This window comes from Chiloscyllium punctatum, chromosome 20 (genome assembly GCF_047496795.1).
Source record: "Chiloscyllium punctatum isolate Juve2018m chromosome 20, sChiPun1.3, whole genome shotgun sequence".
NCBI classification, from domain to species: Eukaryota; Metazoa; Chordata; class Chondrichthyes; order Orectolobiformes; family Hemiscylliidae; genus Chiloscyllium; species Chiloscyllium punctatum.
Window position 1 is genome coordinate 12,977,336 of NC_092758.1, and position 16,330 is coordinate 12,993,665.

Sequence of the window (16,330 nt, forward strand, 5' to 3'; positions counted from 1 at the left end):
CATTGACAGCATGGACAGTAATACATTGTTGATAAATATTTCCCTCTGAGAACCAACCATGCAAATCTGTAATCAGAAAGGCAGACTCACCTTTTACAATCCCAAGGCACTCAAATGCTAATGAGATATTTTAAAATGTTGTCACTGTTACAATGCAGGATATGTAGCATGCAGTATGCACAGAAAGGCTCCCCAAGGAGCAACATGACAGTGTGCAGACTAGGTCTTAGTTTCAATCTATACACAATATATGGGACCAATAATGTAACACTTACCTGTCTCTGCTCCAAACTCTCACCCATGGATTATTTGTTTAATCCTCAGGAATGGGGCTTGGACATAAAACATTGACTGCAAAACAAGGGTGCTTTCCGTATACCCAAAGCTGGCATCTAAAAATTAATGGCCGCTTTGCTTTAACTCATTATGAACCATATTCTATTGCATTGCAAATAGCCTTTCCTTAGGTACCACACACTTCACTTCAATCCAGGTACACTGAACATAAGAAAATCAAACTTAACATTTAGAAACTGATTTGTCCTGAGCTACCCAAAGAACTACTGTGTTCACAGATACATCAAGATATAAAAGTTGCCTCCTTCAAACATCAAGACATTTTTTAAAATGGAAAACTGTGAGCAAAGTGAAAGTGAGGACAGCAGATGCTGGAGATTAAAGTAGAGTGCGGCGCTGGATAAGCATAGCAGGTCAGGCAGCATCAGAGGAGCAGGAAAATTGACTGTTTGGGGCAGAAGTCCTTCATCAGGAAGGAGGCGGGGAGCCTCAGGGTTGGAAACATAAATGGGAAGGGGTGGGGTTGCGGGGAAGCTTCTGTCCTTGAAGGGGTGGGGCTCAATGGCAAAGGTGTGGGAAGTGGATGAGATATGCTGAAGGGCATCAACCACGTGACAGGGGAAATTATGGTCTTTAAAGGAGGCCATTTGGTGTGTTCTATGATGGAACTGGCCCTCCTGGGAGCAGATGCAGCAGAGGCAGAGGAATTGGGAATAAGGGATGGCATTTTTGCAGGTGGGAGGAAGGGGTCATCCAGATGGCTGCTGGAGTTGGTGGGTTTGTAGAAGATGTCAGCGTTGAGTCAGTCACCGTTGATGGAAATGGAGAGGTCCAGGAAGGTGTCGGAGATGGTCCAGGTGAACTTAAGGTTGGGGTGGAATGTGTTGGTGAAGGTGATGAACTGTTCAACCTCCGAGTGGGAGCACAAGGTGGTGCCGACGCAGTCATCAATGTAGCAAAGGAAAAGGGAGGGAGTGATGCTGGTGTAACTGCGAAAGATAGACTTCCACTTAGCTGACAAAGAAACAGGTATAGATGGGGCCCATGGCGACCCCCTTCATCTGGAGGAAGTGGGAGGATTCAAAGGAGAAATTAACAGGGTCCATTGCATCCTCAATCTTTCAGCTCAGCACCGCCCTCATGACCTGTCCTATCTGTTCATTTTCCTTCCCACCTATCCACTCCACCCTCCCCTCCAAACTATCACCATTAACCCCCACCTCCATCCACACTCTCAGCTACCTTGCCCCCACCCCCATTTATCTCTCCAGTCCCAAGGCTCCCAGCCTCATTCCTGATAAAGGGCTTTTGCCCGAAAAGTCAATTTTCCTGCTCCTTGGATGCTGCCTGACCTGCTGTGCTTTTCCAGCACCACATTCAACTCTGAGTATTTGCCAAGTGCTGCCTCCAAAAGCAATGGGAACAGATCCAATAGTAACTTGCAAATCAGAATGGGATAAGTACTAGAAATTGAAGGGCAGTGACTGCAAATAGCAGAGCTGGAATCATGGTTGTAACTACAAAGATGCAGAAGTGAATGAGCCTCAACAAACTGCAGCCATTTCATAAAGAGCTGCATATATTATCGAGCCTTAGATAATACCAGGGCCCTGGTGACTATATAAACTATTTCTTATTGTGTCTTCAGATCTTATTGAGCAATATACCAGTCCAGCAACTCAAAGAACAAAGGAAACAAAGTAATAACAGTTCCACAGGCAACAGTTCGCCTCATTTATAATTATCTAAGCCCACAGAATTACTCATCTTTGAATCTGAAATGAAATTAAATTTAAATGCACATCTGCTGCACCACGGAAAAAATTGTGAAATTAAAAGTCAGCCACAATAGATTGTTGTTGTGGTGCTGTTCGCCGAGCTGGGAATTTGTGTTGCAGACGTTTCGTCCCCTGTCTAGGTGACATCCTCAGTGCTTGGGACCCTCCTGTGAAGCGCTTCTGTGACCTTTCCTCCGTCCTTTGTAGTGGTTTGAATCTGCCACTTCCGGTTGTCAGTTCCAGCTGTCCGTTGCAGTGGTCGGTATATTGGGTCCAGGTCGATGTGTTTGTCGATTGAATTGGTGGATGAGTGCCATGCCTCTAGGAATTTCCTGGCTGTTCTCTGTTTGGCTTGTCCTATAATAGTAGTGTTGTCCCAGTCAAACTCATGTTGCTTGTCATCTGTGTGTGTGGCTACTAAGGATAGCTGGTCGTGTCGTTTCGTGGCTAGTTGGTGTTCATGGATGCGGATCGTTAGCTGTCTTCCTGTTTGTCCCATGTAGTGTTTTGTGCAGTCCTTGCATGGGACTTTGTACACTATGTTGATTTTGCTCATGCTGGGTATCGGGTCCTTTGTTCTAGTGCGAGTTGTTGTCTGAGAGTGGCTGTTGGTTTGTGTGCTGTCATGAGTCCTAGTGGTTGCAGTAGTCTGGCTGTCAGTTCGGAAATGCTCTTGATGTACGGTAGCGTGGCTAGTCCTTTGGGTTGCGGCATGTCCTCGTTCCGTTATCTTCCCCTTAGGCATCTGTTGATGAAATTGCACGGGTATCTGTTTTTGATGAATACATTGTATAGGTGTTCCTCTTTTTGCAGTTCTGGTGCACTACAGTGTGTTGTGGCCCATTTGAACAGTGTCTTGATGCAACTTCTTTTTGTGTCTGTCGGGGTGGTTGCTTTCGTAGTTCAGAACATGGTGTGTGTGGCTTTCCCGTATACCTTTGTGGTGAATTCTCCGTTTGGTGTTCTCTATACCATCACATCTAGGAATGGGAGTTGGTTGTCCTTTTCTTCCTCTCTAGTGAATTGGATTCATGCGAGGCGTGGCGTTGATGATCTGGGGTGCGTTCGCTATTTCTGTGTTTTTAATGATTACAAAGGTTTCATCTACATATCTGACGCAGAGTTTGGGTTGAATTTGCGGTAAGACTTTGTTCTAATCTTTGCATTACCGTTTCTGCTAGGAGTCTAGAGATGGGTGAGCCCATGGGTGTGCCATTGATTTGTTCATATATTTGGTTGTTGAATGTGAAGTGTGTTGTGAGGCACAAGTCCAGTAGTTTGAGTATGCCGTCTTTGTTGATAGGTTCAACGTCCTGTTGTCTGTTATGCCTGTCCAGCAGGTTGGCTATTGTTTCTCTGGCTAGGGTTTTGTTGATAGAGGTGAACAGTGCCGTTACATCGAATGAGACCATGGTTTCTTCCTTGTCTGTGTGTATATTTCTGATGATGTCCAAGAATTCCTGTGTTGACTGTATAAAGTGTCTGGATCCGCTGATCAGGTGTTTCAGTTTCTGCTGTAGTTCTTTAGCCAGTTTGTGTGATGGTGTCCCTGGTAGTGATACTCTGGGTCTGAGTGGGATGTCTGGTTTGTGCACTTTGGGTAGTCCATAGAATCTGGGGGTGCTGTTGCTTTCAGGTTTCATTCTTTGTAGGTCAAACCTGGTTATCTATCCATTTTTTTGTAGATTCCTCAGTGTGTTGTTTCTCCTATTGGTGAGCTGTGGGGTGGGGTCAAACTCCCTCTTTTGGTAGGTGTTGGTATCTGCAAGTAGTTGTTGCGCTTTTTGGATGTACTCTGCTTTGTCCAGGATGACCATCATTCTGCCTTTGTCTGCTGGTAGTATGATTATGTTCTTCTCGTTTCTAAGTGATTTTAGTGCTTCCCTCTCCTTGGTGTTGAGGTTACGTGTTTGTGTTTTCCTTGTTATCAGAGGTACAATACTTTGTCTCACTGCTTGTTGTGTCTCTTCTGTCAGTCCATTGTTCGAGTGTGCATTCTTGTGCTGCTAGGAAGTCTGCTGTCTTGGCGTCCCTGTGGCTGTAGTTGAGTCCCTTGGCCAGTATTGTTCTTTCCGTGTCTGTGAGCTGTCTGTGGGAGAGGTTTCTAACCCAGGTGTGTGTTATGGTGTCCTCTCTGTTGTGTGTTTGGCCATTTTTTCTTTTAGTGCCTTTTTTTTTGCAGTGTGTGGTCCTGTTCTGTCCTATGGTCCGGGTCCATTCCTGATTGGTGGTTTTTGAAATTAACGATTTTTGGCGCACAATTTCTTGTCTGTATTTGTGAAGTCTGTTGTGAGTGACTGTAATCATTACCTGGATCATCCTGAATCCGTTCTGTCTGGCTGTGTCCCTGGCTTGTGGGTTGTTGACTGGTGGTCTGTACCTGACATATGGTGGAAGGATTCGATTCTTTTGGCATTCATGCAGGAACCGGAGTTGTTCGTATGTGGCGCTTCGGCGGTTGGCACAGGGTTCCCATTTCCTGGATTGTCGTAGCGTCTCTCGCCCGTAGGTATTCAAAGTTTGTGAGAACGAAGGACCCGATTCCCAGCACGAGCAATACCAATGTAGTGTACAAAATCCCACGCGAGGACTGGGTGGGTTACTCTTCAGAAGGTCTATGTGAACCTGTTGGGTTGAAGAGCCTGTTTCCAAACTGTATCTAATCTAAAAAACTGAAATGGAATTTGAGTGAGTGATAGGTGAATGTGACTTTGTGTCAATTACAATATAACCAAGAGAGTATGGGTAAGCACATATTTATGGTATAGAATGGAAGAAAGAGGTCAGTCAGCAAAGCACTGGAAGGAGGCTGGAGGTAAAAGAATGGATGAGAGTTGCAGAAGCATTTTTTAAAAAAGTCTTATTTTTTGGATACAGACTAAAAATTGAGAACAAAAAGGCTTTCAAAAGGGAGAAGGTGCAAGTGTAGCTTTAGAACAACTAGAGAAGGTAACTGATCCATGAGACAAAGTTACTTTTTGAGGACAGTTGAACCAGCATCAATTGAAATGTGTTAGGACAGCTCAGCATAATGATCCTGAACAGTCAGGTTACATTTTAACAAATTTTAGAGGGGAGTGAAACAAAGAAGCAAGGATACCCGCAGAGATGATTAGTTCGCTCATTCTTTCTGAACAGTTGCTCTCTCCAATTTTCTATTGAAACAGCTGAGCATCACTTAGAGATGTTTAAAGAAATGATACTAAAACGGTAAACAATCAGAAAGACTCAGTGTCTGACCAAGAAACTCGAAGTACAAACTGATCATCACTGTGCAGGCAACATCAAGTCATCAGCAAGGAATTAAAAAAGGTTATTTATGAAACCAGTCCATCTTGTTTTGTGATTTGGACTGGCAATTCTGAACAGTGTTCCCCTGGCTACCACTGTCCATTCATTCGTATTTTGTCTGCTTTTACCCTGTGCATACATGGGAGTTTTAAAAAGGAAAAAGTTTTAACTTCTGAATGAGAACTCCTGTTCTTTTACTGTCTTGTTCAAGTTAACCATGTTACAAGCAAATAGTTATTGTTACTGTTACTGAAATAACCTGGTGAGATTTACTTTTATTCTTGAAAGCTGTCTGAGGCAAATTGGGACTTTTGGTATTTCGATTAAATTTTAATTTCTATGATGATTCCAGGAATAGATGAATTTGATTTCTAGGACTCCACCTCAGCAAGTCGGGATAAGCAGATGAACTATGATGGAGTAGAGAAAGACTGTTATAGAAACTGAAGCAGGACATCAACATTATGAACAGCCTGGCTTGAAACATGCGGCAAGACCTGAACTCATGATATCTTTATGTCTTCCCAATCGGAGGTCATCAACCAACTACGTTACTCACCAGTCATCAGGTTTGACTGCATCAGGGTCAGCAATTTTGGGTCTCTCATCCCAGTCTTCTGGTTTCTGGTCATCTGGATCTTCAATCTCTTTTGCAGGATTGACAGGAGGAGTCATATCTTCAAGAAGGCTGCCACTGTTGACCACAGTCTGGTCAATCAAGATTTGAAAGGTGTTGTCAGGGTTAAGCACTACAATGGGAGAGAAAACTTTAGTTTAATAAACAATTAACATACCTGTTTTTTTCACCTTACATCAATACAAGTGGATGTAAAAGACAACCATTTCCTGGGAACAATCACCCAGCACTGATTCACAGAATTTGAAAATCTGAGTTCTGCTTTTAGTTGAGGTTCCTTGCAAATAAATTGGCTGCTACAAGGAAAGATTCCAGGTGGTGACGACAAAGCTGCTAATAATTTTGATTTGGAGGTGCTGGAGTTGGACTGGGGTGTACAAAATTAAAATTCACAATACCGGGTTATAGTCCAACAAGTTTATTTGGAAGGACTAGCTTTCAGAGCACTACTCCTTTATCAGATAGTTGCGGAGTATCCACAATCACCTCTGGAAGGAACAACGGTCCAAAAGCACGTGCTTCCAAATCAACCTGTTGGGCTAATAATTTTGTTGAACAGTACCTAGTGAGTACAGGTGAGTCTTCTTGTCAGTATAATAGCTTTTCAGGTCCACATCTGAACGCTTTGCATGTTTCTCCTCGATCTCTCCAGTTTTGGGATTCTTGTGTCTGAAGATGAAGTGGAGTTTGTAATCTTCACCACATTTGTCAGGGCCAAACATGATGGTGTACGGAGTTTTGTCGTAAAACTTCTCCTATGTAGGAAAGAAATAATTGAATTAGAATTTTACTAAGTCTAAACCTGTTGCAACCAGAAACAAAATTTCTTAAAGTCCTTTGAAAGTGATGATGAAACGAAGGAATTGAAGAGCAATGGAATCACAAAGTAGATCAGAGAAGGTGAATTGTTGAGGATATGACAAAATAGGAAACCAGCAAAGAGGAAAACATAAATCCACATTTTGTGACATCAAGACAGCAACACTCACACAGTATATGAAACACAGACAAGTACAACTCATTCATTTGGCTGAATTGGTCCTCACCCTCAATTTTTCCTTTGAATTCTCAAACTTTCTCCAGACCAAAGTGTTAGCCATGGGCACCCGCATGGGCCCCAGCTATGTCTGTTTCTGCATCGGGTACGTGGAACAGTCCATCTTCTGCAGCTACATTGGCACCATTCCCCAACTTTTCCTCCACTACATTGACTGTATCAGCACCACCTCATGCTCTCACGGGGAAGTTGAACAGTTCAACTTCACCAACACATTCCATTCTGACCTTACGTTCACCTGGACCATCTCTGACACCCTCCTTTTCCTGGAATTCTGCACCATCCTCACGACCTGTCCATCTTCCTTCCCACCGATCTGCTCCACCCTCCTCTCCGACCTATCACAATTACCCCTATCTCCATCAACCTATTGCACTCTTGCCTACCTTCCTTCCCAGTGAGCCTGACCTCGGTGGTGGGCAAGTTGTTGGAGGGAATCCTGAAGGACAGGATGTACATGTATTTGGAAAGGCAAGGACTGATTCGGGATAGTCAACATGGCTTTGTGTGTGGGAAATCATGTCTCACAAACTTGATTGAGTTTTTTGAAGTAACAAAGGATTGATGAGGGCAGAGCAGTAGATGTGATCTATATGGACTTCAGTAAGGCGTTCGACATGGTTCCCCATGGGAGACTGGTTAGCAAGGTTAGGTCTCACGGAATAAAGGAAGAACTAGCCATTTGGATACAGAACTGGCTCAAAGGTAGAAGACAGAGGGTGGTGGTGGAGGGTTGTGTTTCAGACTGGAAGCCAGTGACCAGTGGAGTACCACAAGGATCAGTGCTGGGTCCTCTACTTTTTGTCATTTATATAGATGATTTGGATGTGAGCATAAGAGGTACAGTTAGTAAGTTTGCAGATGACACCAAAATTGGAGGTGGAGTGGACAGCAAAGAGGGTTACCTCAGATTACAACAGGATCTGGACCAGATGGGCCAATGGGCTGAGAAGTGGCAGATGGAGTTTAACTCAGCAAATCTTAGCAGGACTTATACACTTAATGGTAAGGTCCTAGGGAGTGTTGCTGAACAAAGAGACCATGGTGTTCAGGTTCACAGCTCCTTGGGAGTCACAGGGAGATAGGATAGTGAAGGCAGCGTTTGGTATGCTTTCTTTTATTGGTCAGAGTATTGAGTACAGGAGTTGGAAGATCATGTTGCAGCTGGACAGGACACTGGTTAGGCCACTGCTGGAATATTGCGTGCAATTCTGGTCTCCTTCCTATCGGAAAGTTGTTGTGAAACCTGAAAAGGTTCAGAAAAGATTTACAAGGATATTGCCAGGGTTGGAGGATTTGCGCTATAAAGGAGAGGCACAACAGGCTGGGGCTGTTTTCCCTAAAGTGTCGGAGGCTGAGGGGTGACCTTAGAGGTTTACAAAATTATGAGGGGCATGGATAAGATAAATAGACAAAGTCTTTTCCCTGGGGTCGGGGAGTCCAGAACTAGAGGGCATAGGTTTAGGGTGAGAGGGGAAAGATATAAAGAGACCCAAGGGGCAACTTTTTCACACAGAGGGTGGTATGTGTATGGAATGAGCTGCTAGAGGAAGTGGAGGAGACTGGTACAATTGCAACATTTAAGAGGCATTTGGATGCATATATGAATAGGAAGGGTTTGGAGGGATATGGGCCGGATGCTGGCAGGTGGGACTAGATTGGGTTGGGATATCTGGTCGGCATGGACGGTTGGACTGAAGGGTCTGCTTCCATGGTGTACATCTCTATGACTCAAAACAACGCACATTTGTCCATTGCTGCTGGGTCAAAATTCTGGAAGTCCCGTCCCTTTCAACATTGTGAAGGTACCTGCACTGGTTCAAAAAGACAACTCATCACTACCTTCACATGGACATCTAAGGATGGACAAGAAATGCAGAAACAGCCAAAGCTCAGATGCCATAAAATCAATAAAAACACTGGGGATGAGCATAAAACGCTATCCTGATCAATGAGGTTCACACTCTGAATGAATGCCCAAGCAATGGATAAACATGCTGTACGGCACAGTACCAAGATATAGACACCAGGAAGAAACAAGAATGGACTGGCAGAACGTCCGTTTAGCATCACACTTCAAAGTGTGCAGTACTCTGAATACAGAACTGAAGCATAATTTCCAATTGGCGGAGGACACTGGACTCAAGGTCTGATCGACACAATTTTGATTGTTGAGATGATAATCTTGAACTACAAAAAGGATTCCAGCAAGCAATAATTAAATAAGTGCAAAATGTAGTATAGACAATGCCCATCTGAAATGCAGAAGCAAAATCCAACTCACCAGAATTAGGTCTTTGGTTTTCGAAAGTAGCTTAATATATGCCCCGCCACATTCAATTCCATTCTGAAAGTTCACCTCATATCTAAAAAGCACAAATTTTTTTCCAGAAAAATGAAAATAAATCATCTTTCAGTTTGCAAAGTTTTTGTACACCAAATAGTTAGCACTTTGGGGACAGTGGACAAGTTACAAGTCCAACAACCTGCATAACTTTATACTTGGAGATACCAAAAAATGCATTTACCAAGAGCACATTTTAAGATTAATTGGTTGTCAGGGGGGAGATAAGGGCTTGGGCTTACTGATCTGTACCATTTTTGGCAGGCATCGGTAAGAATGAGTCAAATGCAGAGCAAAAGTAGTGTGAAACTCCCTAGGACATCAGGTTCAATTTTACAAAAAAAAAGAGTATTGGACTGGACTCTGGAGTAAAAAGTACCCCGAGCCTACAGATGTCACCAGCTGGATCTGTTTGGCAATGTTACTGCAGGTGACCTTCTGATTAGCTACCTGTTTGGGCTGGGGTGCTTCTAACAGTGCAGATCCAATTGCAGAAATTTTTGCCAAAAGCTACCCTCCTAGTTAATGACCCATCTATCAATCTAGGGTAGCCGGTGTAGTGGCAATATCACTGGTTTAGCGGCAATATCACCAGTTTAGCAATCCAGAACCCCAGTCCAATGCTCTGGAAACACGGGCTCGAATCCTACCATAGCAGATGGTGAAATTTGAATTCAATTTTTAAAATCAGTTGGAGATTTTGTAGTTTTTGCCACACTGTTGGCAAAGTAGTACTGGAACATGAAACCATTCCAAAATGACCGTTGATGCATGTCTGCATCCTCCCACTCTGTTGGACTGCATTGAGGAGCTCATCTGGCCAAGCCATCAAGTTCATCAACCCCAGTACCTCCCAATCTGAGCAGAGCATATTGGAGGGGAAATCTGATGTGGCTGTTCAGAAACATGAAAAATCTTTCATTGAGAATCATAGAATCCCTACAGCATGGAAACAGGCCCTTCGACCCGACAAGTCCACACCCATCTTCAAAAGATTATCCCACCCAAACCCATTCCCAATCACTCCACATTGACCCCCAAACTACACATCCGCGAACACTATGGGCAATTTAGCATGGCCAATTCGTGCACATCTTTGTCAATGTAAATAGAAGACAAACAGTTACTATGGCAGAAGTAATAGTAACTAGGAGGACAGCTTTTTCAGAACTAAAGGCAACACAAGAATTGTGCCTCAAATCCAGATTATTGTTCTGATCACCACTAGTGTGTCAAAAGCAGAGTCAACAGTAACTTACAAAACGGAAGTGAATAAACACTTGAAGGAAAATAATTTACAGGGCTACGTGGAAAGAACCAGGAAGGATTGGGGAGGTGGGGGCATGTAATTATTTGAATAAATCCACTGAAGAGCTGATACAAACAAAATTGGCCAAGTGATATCCTGTTTGAAGGCCCTGACTCAGGCTTCAACTTGAAGTTTTGAAATTGCTTTTGCCTGAAGACAGTGCTGTCATGGTGGGCTTCAGCATTCACTTCATTACTGAGGTGTAAATGAACAAAGGGTGAGAGTTAGATCATCTGGTTAAAAGGGGTTTAAAATAATCAAGCCCATCACAAAACTTGACAAAATGAAACCCCAGCCCAAGATTAACTACCTACCTTTAAAAATAAATGCTTTAGGTGATTAAGGCACACTTACTGGATAATTAGTGGCTTGTTGTCAAATATGAATGGTCGATCAAGCAAAGCTGCGATTGCGTGATGTTTTGCACGAGTTTTAAGAACCAGCCCCTTGTCCCCATGAAGTTTTGTGTTCTTCATTTCTTCCACGTCCCACTTTCCTGAAAAAAAAATACACAAACTTACCCTCGTTATGTGCAATTATGGATGCCTACCCACCGGCCAATATTTCACCTACCCCCAATATCTGAAAAATCTACTGCAATCTCCAAAATACCAATATCCTCAAAGTAGAATAAATATAATTCGTTATTTAGAATAGTTAATGAAGCCATGTTGATAAGTCCAGTTTTTGTTGCACCCTCTCCAAAACCATTGCATCATTTTTGAGGTGCAATGACTGGAACAGACTGCACATCTTAAAATCACATACACCATATAAAAATCCTTTAAAATGTCTTACCATCATACTTTGCAATGTCTTCATCAGCGTCATCTTTTTTAGCTTTGGAAACAATCCAGCTATGTTGCAAAAAGAAAATGAAACACACCAAATGACAATCTCAAAATTCAGAAACTTAAAAAAAAAATTCATTTGTAGGATGTGGGCATCACTGGTCAGGTTGGCACTTATCGTCCATCTTTAATAGCTCAGAGGTCAGTTAAAAGTCAACCACATCACAGTGGGTCCGGAGTCTCTCACAGACCAAACCAGGTAAGGACGGCACTTTCTTTCCCTACGGGATATTAGTGAACTAGTTGGATTTTGCCAACTTACAACAATTGCATTATCATTCGACTCTTAATTCACCATGTGCCATGGCAAAATTCTAACCTGGATCCCCAGAACATTACCTATTTCTCTGGATTAATTTTCAAGCTGATATCACTCGCCCTACACACAAAATTCACACTATTTCAAGTTTGAACTTAATTCATGGAATGCATGGATTGCTGACAAGGTTAATATTGTTTGCTCAATTCTAATTGCCCTCAATGTACATCTTTCAGTGCAGTGGGCTGTATTCCTGTCATTGAGCCAGATGATCTGGGCTTGAATTCCACTCTAGGACATAATGCTGCCAAACATGTTGAAAAATAAACTTGTAAATTTTTCCAACAAACACTGACTGGCAGTAATGGCAGAGAGTCACGGTCAGTCACATGATGGAAAGATGTTCAAGCCTCTATGTCATGCACAGCTTCAGACTGCAGCGTGCATGATAAAGCATTCTCCAAATGAACTACAACACATCACTACCCAACTGCCTTTGAGAAAAAGGTGATGACCACCTTTTGAATATAGAGTGGCTTGCTGGCTCATTTCACAGGCCAGTTCAAAGTCAGCCATGGATCTGGATCATATGGAACTAAGACTAGAAAAAGATAGATTCCATTCTGTAAAAGGAACATGAGAGAAATCCATATGCATTTTTAATGACAAACTGGTAGCAATTACTGATACAAATTTATGTCACATTTATTTAATTATCTGACTTCAGGTTCTCCAGCTGATATGGTAGGATTTAAACTCAGTTTTTGGATCCCGGGCCAGGCTTCTCTATTACTAACCCATTAACCACTCTTCACTAAGCTACAGCTTTCTCAAGATGTGTGATACAACAGAGTCCAAAGTTAACCAACCTGCTAGAGCAAAAATGGTTTTGTTCACCACCTTCGGCCATCAGTTAACGAAAAGGTTTTGAAAAACTTACCTTTATTTTCAGGGGCTTGAATACCATGAGATGACATGTTGCTTCATCTATTCAAAGCCTTAAGGAAACTGTATCAGCAATACAGCTTTCAATTCTCAACAAATAATGTATTGGTTTTGGCAATAATGAGGTACAGATTACCAAAATGGTACAAAAATGAGGAAGGCATAGAGCCCTTTCTATCTGGCAAAGTCATTCCCCACTAATACTGGAGGACATAAAATTGGGAGAACTGCCCTGCTTAGCCAGGAAGCAACAGCCCAACATAACCACATGCATTGAATTAGACCATAAACAGCAATATCCTAGTCACCACCACCATCATCCCTGGGTATACCCTGCCTGCAGCAGAGAAGGTGGTGTTGTGATATATTGTGGGGTGGGAGTTTCTGTGGGAGACCTTAACATTGACTCCAGAACAGCGTTGTATTTTTTCCCTCTATACAGGCCTCAAGTGCATGCGCAGCAATAGTGACTTCCCGAACCAGAAGCCTTCACGCAGAACATTGAAGTGGTTACTCAATAGCTTTTAAGTGCACATTGCTCCAGGCCCTGTGAAGTCCCATGGTATAAAGTCAATCAAGGTCAATGGAACCTCCCAATTACCACCTGACACCCTGCCTCAGAACTTCAGTGTTAAGGCAATAATAGCAGAAAGGGTATAGAATGAACATCAATGCCCACTACCAAGGCAGGCTTACAAGCACCAATACTGTCCAAGATATATCTGTCATACTAGCCAAGTGACATCAATGCTAAAGTGCTGGACAAAACCCATCTCTCCATGACATTCAATGGTATTATGAAATTCCTGAGTATCAATATCCTAGGGGCATATCATGGACCAACCATACAAGTACTATGGCTAAAAAGAACAGGCCAAAGACTGGAGATTCTATGAAGAGAAACAATTCCTGGCTCTTCAATGCTTGCCCACCTGTCAAAGATAAAGTCAAGAGCATGATGAATAATCTCAGCTTGTCTAGAGGACTACAACTAAAGAAGCTCAACACCATTGAGGATAATAACCAGCCCATCCATCATACCGAACATTCATTCTCTCCACCAATGACTCTGACAGAAATTCACGCACTGTAGCAACTCACCAAGGCTCTTGCAATGGCACTGCCTGAAATGACAATTTTAGTCCTAAGGAGGGCACGGGCAGATGCATTGAATATCACAGTCTGCAAGTTCCCACCTAAACCACACACCACCCTGACTTGAACATTGGCATTCTTTTCCTGTTGCTGGCTTAAGATCCTGGCACTTTCCCCTCTGATAGCACTCTGTGTACATACATGACAAACTGTCACAATTTCGGGAAGGGGGCTCAACAGTTAACGGGCAATTAGGGATTGACAATGAAATCTTGACCGCGTTAGTGATGCCCAAATCCAATGAAAACTTTAAATACGAATGTTTTAAAGAGTATAATGTTAGCTATAAAAGTACATTCAGACATCCAAAAGTCCTGGTGAAATGCAAATATTTTTTTCTCAGACATGTGTATCTTCTTTTATTACTCATTCCAGAGTTTAAAAATGACCACAAAGGGTAACCTTGGAACAAGTGATGGGATTTTTCTAGACAGTCTTTTCTAAACTAGTTAACATTGGCCAACATAAAGATTTTCAATTTTAAATCTTCCTTAGGAGGTTGGATAGCCATGGTACTGACTCATTCCTCCCGGTGTGCACATAATTTGTACAGCTTAGCTGAGTAATTCATAATTTTTCATTAAGAATAATACAAGATATAGTAGTCACATATGCACTGCAGTTACACAGCTGCTTCCAAAAAAAAACCCAATCTAAGCTCAACACAAAGGGCTCAATGATATCATAGCAAATTCTATAAATAGCAGCATTGTATGAAGTGAGCACTGGACTGGAAGGTGGCATTTCTGTGACACATTCACCATTCACAGTTTATGACAGTAAGCATATTGCAGCTTATTGAACAGGAAGAAGCAAACAGTTTTAAAAGATGGGGCGCTGGGTGGAGGCAGAGCGAACACAAACCATGCACAGCAGTTTGCTCCAATGCTTCACCAGAACAAGGAGGACCGCTTCAATTTTATAACCTCGATGTCATTCTTACCCTTCCAGTGTCCCTTTATCAAATGACTCTGCAAAATTCACTTGTCCAGTTGGAACAGGGGCTCTGTACGTGACCTGCAAAGCAACACAAACAACGTGGATGATTTACAAAGTCCATGTTGCACTAACTGGAGAAAGTACCACACTCTGTTGAGTCTGTACTTATCTGAAACCTTGATCAAAACATAAACCAAATCCAACAGCTCTTCCCTCAATCCTCTAAGTGTACTGCCACCTGCCCAGGCGTGAAATATTTAATTTCCACTGTTCCCGAAGGAAAGACACAAGTATGTCTTCAACTCTATTTGTCCATCATATTTCAAGTTCATCTGGCACAGGGACCTGAGGTTTCACATAAAAAGGTCAATACCAATTAAGGCTACCTAAGGAGAAAAATAAAACGTGATGCGTATCATCTCAGACTCTCAACTTTTGAAGCTACAGACCCTTTAATGTCATGGTCAAGTCTCCTCCTAGTGCAGTTTGCAGGATTTATTGTAGAAAAGTACAGCACAGAACAGGCCCTTTGGCCCACGATGTTGTGCCAAGGTTTAATCCTAACATAAAATATAGTAACTTAACCGATGCACTCCTCAACTCACTGCTATCCATGTGCATGTAAAGCAGTCATTTAAATGCCCCTAATGACTCTGCTTCTACCACCACAGTGGCAACGCATTCCATGCATTCACAACTGTGTAAAGGATCTATCTCTGACATCTCCTTTATACCTTCCTCCTAATATCTTAAAACTATGACTCCTCGTGCCAGTCAATCCTGTCCTTTGGAAAAATCTCTGGCTATTGACTATCAATTCCACTCATTTTGTACACCTCGATCAGGTCTCCTCTCTTCCTCCTCCTATCCAGAAAGAAAAGTCCAAGCTTACTCAACCTTTCATACGGCAATCTCTCCAGTCCAGGCAGCATTATAGTAAACCTTCTTTGCACCCTCTCCAAAGCCTCAATCTTTCCTATTGTCAGGCTACCAGAACTGGACACAATATTCCAAGAGTGGTCGCACCAAGGACTTGTAGAGCTGCAGCAAAACCTCGAGGCTCTTAAACTTGACCCCCCTGTTGATGGCAGCCAAAACACCATATGCTTTCTTAACAACCCTATCCACTTTGGTGGCAACTTTGAGGGATGTACTTGCACACCCTGATCCCTCTGTTCCTCCACACTGCCAAGAATCCTGTCTTTAAACCTATACTTAGCATTTGAGTTCGACCTTCCAAAACGCATCACTTCACATTTATCCAGGTTGACCTCCACCTGCCATTTCTCAGCCCAGCTCTGCATCCACTCTGTCATGCTGCAGCAGCCCTCTATGCTATCGACGACACCTCCAACCTTTGAGTCAGCTGCAAATTTACTAACCCACCCTTTAACCTCCTCACCCAAGTCATTTATAAAAACTACAAAGAGCCCTGTGGGACCCCGTTCAACACTGACCTTTATGGGGC

The 16,330-nt window shown here is 42.8% G+C and overlaps 1 protein-coding gene across 3 annotated transcripts in view; it reads right to left on the minus strand.

The window, feature by feature from the left end:
• canx (calnexin) overlaps positions 1 to 16,330 on the minus strand; it is a 52,374-nt gene that overhangs the window by 13,523 nt on the left and 22,521 nt on the right. For all 3 annotated transcript variants that reach the window (XM_072590336.1, XM_072590335.1, XM_072590337.1), the window contains exons 3-8: positions 14,867 to 14,940; positions 11,512 to 11,570; positions 11,068 to 11,209; positions 9,345 to 9,426; positions 6,566 to 6,758; positions 5,926 to 6,115 (exon numbers count right to left, since the gene is read on the minus strand). In XM_072590336.1, coding sequence (XP_072446437.1) covers positions 5,926 to 6,115; positions 6,566 to 6,758; positions 9,345 to 9,426; positions 11,068 to 11,209; positions 11,512 to 11,570; positions 14,867 to 14,940 — 740 coding nt within the window. The remainder of the gene's footprint in view (positions 1 to 5,925; positions 6,116 to 6,565; positions 6,759 to 9,344; positions 9,427 to 11,067; positions 11,210 to 11,511; positions 11,571 to 14,866; positions 14,941 to 16,330) is intronic.